The following is a 12,197-nucleotide window of genomic DNA, read 5'->3' on the forward strand; positions in this document are numbered from 1 at the left end:
CAAAATAGAGAACTCTCGATATTTTTTTTATCTTTTATTATTTTTTTATATAAATTATTCATTTAATTAGGGAGCTATATTAAAAAAAAAAAAATAAATAAAAATCATGCATACAATAAATTTAATAAAAATTTCATTCAAAAAAAATTTTTTTTTCGAAAAGAATTTATGGATTTTCTAATTGGAAATGAATAATTTAATGAATTAGAAAAGTATAACACTGATCAATTATTAGGTACATACATTCATTTATTAGTATATTATTTTATTATTTTATACTATTTTATATTAAATTATTTTATCTTAAATAGGATAATTTAAAAATTATTGTATTGTTTTAAAAAAAAAAATATACATATATATATGAAAATGTAGGAATGTAAATTAATTTAAAATTTAAAAAAAAACTAAAAAAATTGCATATATTAATGATTTTGTCATTAAAAAAAAAGATAAATAAAAAACAAATTAAAATATACACATATGTGTATATAAACATTTAAACATTTTCATTTTAGATAAAATTTAAAACAGAAAAAACTTTTGTATATATATAAATGAATTAGAAAATTTTTAAGTAGACATATTAGTTCTGCTATACAAAGATATATTAATGGGTTTTTTTTTCTTTTTTTTTATGTTTTTAAACCTTTCTAATAATTTTGAGGTTAATATTTTTGAATAAATTTATAAGCATTTGAGTAATCATATGAATATTTTCAAATATATACAAATATTCGAAAAAAATAGGCATGCTAAAAAAAATAGAGAAACATTTATATTAGTTCCCATATTTTAGGAACAAAATGAAGAGATGGGGAAATAATTAATTGAAAATTTTCACTTTTTTTTAAAATTTTCGTTATTTCAATCCACTTATTATTTAATTTTATAAAATAATAGATAGGCGGGAAATTAATTAAACCAATCTTTAAAGGGATTATTTTTAAATTGATGGTATATGAAGAATTTTTTGAAATAAAAAGTACTTTTTTCCTAAATCCATTTATTAGCCAACTATACTCATTTTCATTATTCGTTTTTTCAGCATTATCTATGCATACATAATACTTCATACAAATAGTTTCATTGATATTATTTGATATTACTATTTTGATATTTAAAGGGGAATGAAGCATACCACATTTGGGTATATCATAATGAATATTAATAGGTAGTAAAAATTGAGGTATTAAAACATTAAATTTATAAATACATTCTTTTTTCTTATCTTTTAAGGTTTTCAAAATAAAATGATTTTTGTATTCATATTTTATGCTTATATCTCCAATAATATTTTCATAATTCAAACATTTATTCGGATTATTCTTCTCATTGACAATGTTATGATATAGAACTTCAAAAAGTAAAAAAATAGACATTCCTCCCTTTATATGAGTATTTATATTAATTTCATCATAAAAATAATTTTCTTCAAAACTTAAATTGTTATTACTAGAAGTTGAATTTTGTTTATTTAAACAAAGTTCACCAGATTTTTTCATGTATTTTTCATTTGAATCATTTATATAAATTTCGCTTGTTTTATATTCATCATTTTCACTAGAGTCATTTAAATCAAAAGCATCATTTTTATTCATGACACATCCCATTTTTTTTTCTCTAATGCTTTCATTATTTAAAAAAAAAATTTTCACATTTTTTATTTGTGTAATGGATTTTTTTAAAATTGATATACTAAAGTTTTTTAAATATATGGAATAATTATCATTATGTAATTTCATTATTAATTCATACAACATGGTATTTTTTGATCTGTATGTATTTATTTTTTCCTTAAAAATATTTACAAGTTCAAATGTTTTTTCTATAATTACTTGACTATTTAAGCATGATCTTGAGGAAATATCTTCTGTATTAATAAAATCAATAAATTTTATTTTCCCTATATAATTAACACAAGACAATTTATACATATCACTTTTTCTTTCTTTTCTTTTTTTCTCAAGTGAATTTATATTTAATACGCATCTCATTTTCAACTTATCAGTACTATTTGTATAATTATCATTATTTATGATATTATAATTATTCATATTATCATTGATATTACCCTCTTCACTGTTTATATTATTATTATAATTTTTATAATTTTCATCATTTATATTATTATTAACCTTTTTTGGTATAAAAGATATCACTGCATATGTTTCATTTAAATTTTCATATAATTTTATCTTATTTTTATTTTCATCTTTTTTCTCTAAGCAATTTTTTTTATCAATTTCATTATCGTCTTTTGTATGTAAAAAATTTCTATCTTCACTATTAAAATAAAATCCATCTAAAACCTTAATATTATGAATCTGAGTATCTTCATTTTTTTCAATATAAAAAATAATTGAATTTCCTAAATTTAAATTTTCACATGATTCATCAGAGATATCGTTTTTATTATTTACAACAATTTTTATATTTTTTAAATCATTATTCTCTCTTTTATTATATATTTTTGTTGTAATTAATTCACTTTCATCATCAATATTTGCATTTTCATAATTAATATTTTTATCATTATTTTTTATAATTAATTTGATATAATTTGTATTATTGTATATTAAAGATGTGCTATTTAAATATGATGTAATTATTTTGCAGTCTAAAATTGAATCCAATGTTTTTATCTTAATATAAAGAGGAGAAATAAGTTGATTTAAAAAGAAGTTCGTATATTTTTTTGTATCAATCAATACATTGTTATTAATTATAAAATTGCTATAAGTATTTAAAAATGGAGTTAGTAAATTTCCATTAGGCAAGATACCTATCTTCTGATAAAAAGCAAAATCATTTATTATAAGAAACACATAATCAATTTTAAAATTAAAATTTTTCCACATTATTTTATTTGACTCAAGAATATTAGTTATGTTTAATTTTATTATGTTTAGGCCATTTTTAATGATATATTTGTCTTTACAAAAAGTTAAATATAAAATTTTATTATCCTTTTCACTGCACAATTGAATAATTATTTCATCAATAAATGAGTCTTGAGTAAATGAAGAAAAAATAAATAAATCCAAGTATTCATTATATTCAACAAATAAGTTTTTAATTCTCGATCCTTTTATTATTTTTTTCTTTTTATAAATATATTCCCGTACTTTTAAATTTAGAAGTGTTTCTATATGCTGAATATTCAAATCACTACTTTTATTTGTAAATTCAGTATAATTACTTCTTTCCTTTTTACATTGATTTTCATTCAAATAATGAGAATTTTTTTCATTTTTATTAACGCAACCAAAAATCATGCTTGATACGAAAATGTAAAAGTTGTAATTGGATTGGACACATATTTTAATATGTGATTTTGGTATATAAATATCATTATGTTTTTCATTTTTTGAAACAGAAAAGTTAAATTTTTTTAAACTCTTTAAAAAATTATGATTTATTTCAAAAACGAAATTATCTTTACAAAATTTTTTTGTTTCGAATTTAATTAACTTATTGATATTTATTTTAGGAAGAATATTGATTTTTTCACTTATTTCTGAATTAAAACTTTTAGTATTATTTTTCTCTTTGCTTATTACTTCTTTATTTTCTTTTTGGTGTATTTCTTTTCTATTTATAATGTGTGATTTAATTTTATTTTGTTCAATGATATTAGTTACTTGTTTTTTTACCAATTCAAAGGTTACTGAGTTCTTTTCCAACAAATTAAAAAAATAATTTTCATATTTTTTTTCTTCTTCTAGTTTTAGAATTGATTGTTCGTTGTTTATAGAAAACAAATAGTACTGATAATTCTGAAAATGAGCAAAATTAATATTCACATCTTTAAGCGGTAATATTCTAATATACCTATTTGATAAAAAAAAGGAGCAACAAAAATGGTAAAACTTATTATTTACACAATGAAATAATATGAGCTGCATACACAAAAAAGTAAGAATATCAAAATTAGATTTTTGAATAATTTTTTTTAATAATTTAAAAGACTTCTTATAAATTTTATTTTCAAATAATAAAATAGCCATAAAAAATTTGTTTATTATAGAAACGTTGTTATATTTTCTATGACACAAATTAATGATTTTATTCATAATGTTCATCAGCAAAGAATTTTTTTTTTTTTCGTTATCTTTTGAAAAATTTTTTATGTGGTAAATTGGGAAGTTGTAATAAACATTTTTCTTTGTATTTTTAAGATCTTCTAAATCTGCTTTTTCTATTTTTTTTTCGAACCTTTTTTCCTCTAAGTAACTTGAATAGAAATTAAAAAAAAAAATTTTTTTAATATATATTTCATCATTTGATAAATATGTGTTATAAATATTTAATATATTTTTTAAAATAACAAAAGATAATTTAAAAATATTGGAAACATTTATATAAAAATCATTATTCAGGAAATGATTACTGCTATTTTTAGAATCAGACAATTCAGATAAGGAAGAGGAAATTTGTGATGAAGAGTCATTTATTGAATTACTTTTCTTTGTTTTTATTTTCAGATTTTTTTTGGATTTTTTTTTTTTTGTAAAATTTTTTTTATATCCTAATTTTATAATATTTTTTTGTAACGATAAATATCTACTAATATTCGTATTTTTTTTTATATTTTTATCACATTTATTTTTTTTGTTATCTTCATGATAAAAATAACTTCTATGTTCATATAAAAATTTTATTAAATTAGCCAAATTATAAAAATAAATTGAGAAATAACTTTCTTTATTTATGAAACAACAATTTAGTATAAATCTTATTTTATCATTTTTATTTTTAAATGTATCCACATCATTATTTATAATTTGATTAATATCAGTATTACTATCTTTTTTTTCCTTAATAGTCTCCTTTACTGTATTTTTTTTTTTTTCTTTTGATTCTATCAGAATTGTTCTGTCAATATTTGTATTCTTCTTATTAAAAATTGTATTCAACTCATTTATAACCATCTTTTTATATTTATTTAATTTTTTATATTCTATATCGTTTTCAACCTCACCACTTCTTAAATTGTATTTTTGCTTATCGATAGTATGATATGATGCACCATTTTTAAGATTTCTTTCATTTTTTTTTTTTATTCCTTTGTTTTTATATTTTATTAATTTTTTTTTTAAATTTTTTAAGCAATTAATATCTGTGGAATTTTTGTCTAAATTATCTTCAAAACGATCAAAGTTATGCATAAATATAAAAATTTTGTTAGTATAAAAGAACTGAGAAAATTTTAAAGCTTTGCTTGAGATATAAGAAAATTTATTTAAAAACAGTAAGATAGTAAATTTTTTAAAAAATATATATTCTAATAAATGTATAGAACAAATTTTTTTTTCTCTTATATATTTTCCTATTGTTAAATAATTTTTTTCAAATAAAATAGAAGAATGTATAATACATTTTTTTTTTTTTATATATACATTCAAATTTTTTATAAATAATTTTGCAATGGTATTATATAAAATATAGCTTTTTTTAAACATTTTTAATTTTAAGTACAATAAGCATAAATTTTCATTCCATATAAATAGTGATAAATAATTATTATATATGTCTAGATATAATTTTTCATCATAATCAGTAATAAACTCAAGTGAATTTATATAATAGGATAAGTTGTTTTTATCCAAAAAAAATTTGATATCTAAATATTCATCACAAAATAGGAATACATTATGTTTTTTATAAAATTCTATAAATTCATTAATTTCAGTATCTTCACTATTTACGTAAGTATCCGAAATATGAAATTTTTTTTTTTTCTTTTCTAAAAATGTTTTTTTTTTTAAATCTACATAACTAAAAAAATTAGTTAAGCATTTATTATATCCATTTTTAATTATATTGTACTTTTTTTCTATACATATTTTTAATTGATCGGAATATCGTAGCTTAAATTGATCATACAATTCTTTTACTTTTTTATTAGAATCATAATTTTCACTTTCAAATATGGGAACACTTAAAATTTTATTGCTTTTGTAACTATTATAACTAAAATCCGCTTTTATTTTTTCAATTATTTTTTTTATATTTTTTATTTCATTTATATTATCTACTAAGTTATAAGTGCAAACAATTAAAAATTCTTCATTTTCATCATTCAATACTTCAGTCCACCTCTTTAATAAATTTTTTTTTTCATTTTTATACACTTCTAAATCATTTAAATATAAAAAATAAATATAAATAAGTGCTCTTTCGGATAATAAATTTTCTTCATTTTTAAAATATTCTAATATTGGACCATTATAAAATGTGTATTTCAAATTAATATTTAATGTATCTATTCTTTCATTTAATTTTACATCCGATAATTCATAAAAATCTTCTTTAAAAAAACTTTTTAATTTACCAAATATTTTTTTATCTCCATAACAAGCTATACATAATTTGTCGGCATACATTATTTTAATAAAAATAAAAATACAATATATATAAGTTATATATATATATAGCAATCATTTGTTTATAAATTTTATTTCTATTATCCTTATAAATAACATATTAATTATTTTCTCACCAATAATATATATAATTACTTTCGGTGATACCCAAAATTATAATTATTTATTTCTAATATTCCTATTTATATTGTTAATATTTAATATATAAAATAACAGCAAAATGTAGTTATTTCATTTTTTAATATACATGGAAAATTAGTATTTGAAAAAATACATTTTTATATAAACAAAAAAATTTTATTTTCCTATTTTTTAATAAATACAATAAGAAAAAAAAAATATATATATATATATATATTATATACATCAATAATAAATTTTGTAATACACATTTAAGAATGATATATTTATAATTCATTTATCTCTACTCTTATTTGGAAAAGCAAAAATATAAGTTATATCTCGTTATATCTCTTTTAATTTATGAAAAATGAAGGTATTAAAATAAAAAAAAAATTTTGTTAATTTTTTTTCTCCACATAAATTATATTGTTTCTTTTTATTAGAATAAAATATGTATTATATATTTTTCATTTTGTTTTTAAAATTTCTAATTTTTTTTTAAATGTTTCAATTTATAAAATTGTATTGGTAACAATATAAAGATATTTGTTTTGTATTATTTTCTTTTTCTTGAGCAAATCATAAAATAATAATTTAAAAATTTACAAAGAAGGCGTCTACAGCATATTTTATACTAATTTTGTAACTTATTGCGCACGATTATTTTTTATAATTTTATATATTTTTTAAATTTATTTATTTTATTATTTTTGTAATTTTTTCTTTTCTTTTCTTCATAATTTATTTATTTTCTCCCTTTTTTTTTGGAAATGTATATTTGTTTGATCTCCTAATATATTCTTATTTTTTAATTATATTTTATTGTGTTATTTTTTTTTTTAATAAAATAGTCCTAAAAAAAAGTATAATTATATATTGATAAAAAAAATTATTAAATAAAATATGATAGACCCTTTTAAAGTATATATACAGGAATATAATAAAAAAATATATTTTAAAAACAACAATTACTTTAAATAAAAGCATCAAAATTTTTTTAAGTAATAAGAATTGTTTTTTTTCGCGTATTATATATATATATTATGAATTAATATTTTATTTGGAAATAATAAGTTATTTCATAGAGTAGTAAATGTAAAGGTAATATTGTATTTATTTTTAACTTTTATTGAATATTTTTCAAAATAGCTGATTAAGAAATATATAGAGAAATTTTTAAGTATAAATTACATAATTATAAAATAGATTATTTAAAAGATGGATGATACAGAGATAACTATTGAGAATTCTGCTTATGCAAAAATTTTTATGCATGCTTTAAAAAATTCCTATGATGATGTATGTGGAATATTAATAGGAAAATGTTTTGAAGATGAGAGAGAAAAAAAAAAATGTTTAATAACTAATTCTATACCATTATTTCATACTCACATATTAGCTCCTTTTTTAAATTTATCATTTACACTGGTAGCAACTTTTAAAAATATTAATAAAAAAATTTATTTAAAAAAAGAAAAAGAGAAATATACATATCACTTCATTATTGGAATGAAAAAATAAATGATATGAAGATAGAAAATGAAATTTATTAATATACATATATATGTTAATATTATAGAAAACTTAATAAATTAAGCTACTATAAGACATTTTAAAATATATTTTTATATTTGTCTAATTTATAATTATAGTTTGCTTTTCTGATTATTTATACATTATTTTGATTTCTATTTTGAATATAGAAAAAAAAAAAAAAAAATACCTTCATTAATAATATATAAACTAATAAATTTTTATAACTTAGGTAGAGAATTATTACAAAAATAAAGAAGAAAAAATTATTGGTTATTATCATATAAATGCAGATGATTCAAAGAACAATGATATAAAGAATATAAAAATTTGTGAATTAATTTCAGATAAATTAATAAAAAATTATAAAAATGCTCTAATTTGTTTAGTTCAAATATCAAAGCTAAATAATAGCGATGATAATTGCTTAAATGTAATAAAATAATCTTATATTTTGATTTGAATATGTATTAATATATGTTAATATAAATATATATATATATGTATATATTTAAACTTTCAATTTTTTAATTTTTCATAAAATTATTAGATCTATCTGAAGAACGATACATCCGAATGGAAAAAAATTCATATAAATATTTCTAGTGAAAATAAGGAATTTTTAAAAAAAAATATTTCAAATAATGGGTTTGTAATTTAAGTTTAAAAAAAAAAAAATTACAATAAATATTAGTAAATATATTATTTATTTTTTTCATAAAAATACTTATAATTTTTTTAATATATACTATCCTTTTTTTATAGATACTTGAATATATGTGATTTTGACGATCATTTAAATTGTATTAATTATGATTTTATGAATCCAAATTTATTCAAAAAGGTTTAATATATAGCAAGCCTGAAATTATGAAAATTTGAAATTGAATCTTTGTTTTATTATCAATGATAAATTAGAAATGAAATGTATAAATATTTATATTTTTTTATAAAATTAATATGTATATATTTCTTTTCTCTTAAATTATTATATATACCATTTTTTAGAATTTTTTTTTAATGTTAATTAAAAAGTTCCATCATAAATTTTTATTTTCTAACAATAATTTACAATTTTAATTTAATTTTTTTCTTTTTTAAATGATGTAAATAATTATTAAAAAGAAAAAAAAAAGGGAGCTTAAAGATTAAATGATACAATTAAATTATGAGATATTTCTTTGCTCTTTTTTTTAAGACTAGAAAAATACGTTTTTTTTTTTTTAAGCACCTATATGCATTTATTAGATTTAATCTATTTTTGTTTAGTCTTTTTTTTTTTCTGGGGGGAGCCTGGAATTTGAAAAAAAGATATAATAAAAAATATTAAGAATAGGTTTTTTTTTTTTTTTTTATACTATATGAAACTTATAAAAACAAATATTAATACTTAAAAATATAGAAAAAAACATATATAAATGTAAGCATATGTATTTATATATATATATATATTATATCTATAAAATTTAATGTTTTTGATTACTAAAAACAAATGTGTACCTATTTATATATTTAATATATTGTAATTTAAAATGAAGAATATAATTTTTTTCATAATAATATTACATTTTTATAGTTTAGAAATATTAAATTATGTTAAAACTAGGAGAATGCTAGAAATTCTAAAGAACTCTACATATGAGTTAGATAATTCTCTTAAATTTGAAAATACTAGTCGTAAGTCTAAGGAAGATAATATAAAAAAAAAAGAGAAAATCAGCTCACTGAGAAATTCAAGAGATTTTAATACAGATGATATGAGAACAAACAATGATAACTTATTAAGTTTAAAGACAAATAAAAGGAATAAAAGGAATTATGATATAAAAGATTATCAATTATTTGATAATATATATGAACAAGAAAATGCACAAAATTTAAATAGGATGGGAAATGAATTAAACCAATTAAAAGACATAAAAAAGTATAAGGAAAGTAATAAATCAATGAAAAATATAAAAGATAGCAATTATAAAGATGTATCATATGATGGAGACTTAAAAGAGGAAAATTCAAATGAAGAATACTCTAATGAAGAAAATTCAAGTGAAGAATATTCAAATGAAAAAAATTCAAATGAAGAATACTCGAATAAAGAAAATTCAAGTGAGGAACATTCAAATGAAAAAAATTCAAATGAAGAATATTTGAATAAAAAAGGTTTAAATGAACATAAATCAAATAAAAATAGCTCACACAAGGATATTTCACCTGATAAAAAATATAATACTAATAATAAGAATCAAAATTATAAAAGAGAAATGAACAATATTAAAAGCAATTTCAACAAAAATTTTTTGTATAGCGAATTAAAAGATATAGATTATTCTCAGCATGGCAATAATTGGGGTATAGGGAAATGCAAAAATGGGAAGTATCAATCACCAGTTGATTTACATTTGCAAGGATTAAAGGAAAGAGATTTAAAGAATATAGCAGATGTTTACTTAAATTTATTTTACGATGATGATTATGCTTGGAACAATTATAATAAACCTTGGATGAAAGGTGATATTTTTTATTATTATGAATATTTAATAAAGAAATTAGTTATTAATAGAAAAGATAATATTTTTCAAATTAAAGCAGCTAATAACGGTGTAATACCTTTTGGTGTTTTATTTACTACTGATAATCCAACTATGTTTTATGCAGATCAAATTCATTTCCATTCTCCAAGTGAGCATACATTTCAAGGGTCTGGTAATAGAAGAGAAATAGAAATGCAAATTTTTCATTATACAAATGATATATACGAATACGATGAAGAAAAATGGAAAAACTCCAAAACAAAAGTTAATTTAAATAATAAATTCAAAAATGATACAAATAAAAAGGAGAACAATTATCATTCCTATCTTGTCTCTTTTTTAATGAATAGTTTATCTAATTCACAATTGGAGAAAAAATATATCAAAAGACTTAAAAGTGGTAAAATAAAAAATCAATATCAAGTTTTATCCATCACATTTACTAGTGCAGAAATTAACAAATCTACCATTGATCACTTTAAGAGATTACCATCGGAAAAATTTTTAAGAACTATTTTAAATGCATCATATAAAGTTCCTGTTGGATCAGGTACAAAATGATTCTTATTATTATAAACATAATAATGCATATTCGAATGTGAACATATATACTTATATTTCCATATACGATTTTTTTTTTTTTTTAGAACCTACATTAGTAGATTTAGATGAAGTTTTAAATTTAGATTCTCTAATGATGATGCTAAATATTGAGAATATGGAATTTTTATCTTATCATGGATCATCAACTTTACCTTTATGTGAAGAAAATGTTCACTGGAAAGTTGCTAAACAACCATTACCTGTATCAACTGAATTAATATTAGATTTTTATAAAATGCTAAAAAAATATACATCTGATTATAAAGGTAGTGATAATGATAACTACAGAGTTTTACAAAATGTAGAAGATAATTCCAAAAATTATGGAAAAGTTTATTTAATTCAAGGTTTCCCAGTTCAAGTGTTAATATCTTCAGCATTGTCTACATTGGAAGATAGAGAAGTTATTAATATTATTAAAGATGCATCAACTAAATCTTTTTCTAGTTATCAATATTTTAATTATTTTTTATTTTACCTTTTTTTTATAGCGTTAAAATATTTATATAATAATTAAAAAAAAAATTTTTTTTATAGGATTTAATATATTTTTTTTGTGTACATAAAATACTATATTTAAGTATTATTCATTTTTTCATAATAATTTTTTTATTTCTATATTTTAATCTATTATTAATTATTAAAAAAATTTTTATTTACCTTAATTATGATATATATAATTTATCTTATTTTATTGTACTTTTACGGTTTAGTATTGTTTTTCCTATTTTTGAATTATTTTATATGTTGCTATAATTTTTTTTCTAAATAAAACAGTTTCTTAAAGTATATACTATTTTTCTAATATTTGTTTTATAATATATATATATATATCAATTTTTCTTATTTTTGTACAATTTTTAAAAGTATATAAATAATATATAATTATTATTTTCATTATTATTCTTTTTATTTTTATTAATTTATTATTTTATTTTTTTTTATTATTTTTTTTTTAAATAACTATTTGATATTAATATAAAAATTTAGTTTTTATGTTTGACAATTCAGTAATACA

At 17.9% G+C, this 12,197-nt stretch overlaps 3 protein-coding genes across 3 annotated transcripts; 2 read left to right on the forward strand and 1 right to left on the reverse strand.

Annotated features, from left to right (window-relative positions):
* Positions 1 to 776: 776 nt before the first annotated feature.
* Positions 777 to 6,389, reverse strand: PRELSG_0937200 (conserved Plasmodium protein, unknown function; the record flags this gene model as incomplete). The annotated part of the gene is made up of 1 exon (XM_028676821.1): positions 777 to 6,389. The coding sequence occupies one exon, from the start codon at positions 6,387 to 6,389 to the stop codon at positions 777 to 779; it is 5,613 nt and encodes a 1,870-aa protein (XP_028533272.1).
* Positions 6,390 to 7,730: 1,341 nt separating this feature from the next.
* PRELSG_0937300 (conserved Plasmodium protein, unknown function) lies at positions 7,731 to 8,895 on the forward strand (the record flags this gene model as incomplete). Its single annotated transcript, XM_028676822.1, has 4 exons — positions 7,731 to 7,940; positions 8,278 to 8,478; positions 8,596 to 8,693; positions 8,811 to 8,895. 4 exons carry the CDS (start codon positions 7,731 to 7,733, stop codon positions 8,893 to 8,895), a joined length of 594 nt encoding a protein of 197 aa, XP_028533273.1.
* A 682-nt stretch (positions 8,896 to 9,577) lies between these two features.
* On the forward strand, positions 9,578 to 11,696 carry CA (carbonic anhydrase, putative; the record flags this gene model as incomplete). Its single annotated transcript, XM_028676824.1, has 2 exons — positions 9,578 to 11,126; positions 11,224 to 11,696. 2 exons carry the CDS (start codon positions 9,578 to 9,580, stop codon positions 11,694 to 11,696), a joined length of 2,022 nt encoding a protein of 673 aa, XP_028533274.1.
* Between the last annotated feature and the right edge of the window lie 501 nt (positions 11,697 to 12,197).

The sequence above is a fragment of the Plasmodium relictum genome (assembly GCF_900005765.1).
Source record: "Plasmodium relictum strain SGS1 genome assembly, chromosome: 9".
Taxonomy (NCBI): domain Eukaryota; phylum Apicomplexa; class Aconoidasida; order Haemosporida; family Plasmodiidae; genus Plasmodium; species Plasmodium relictum.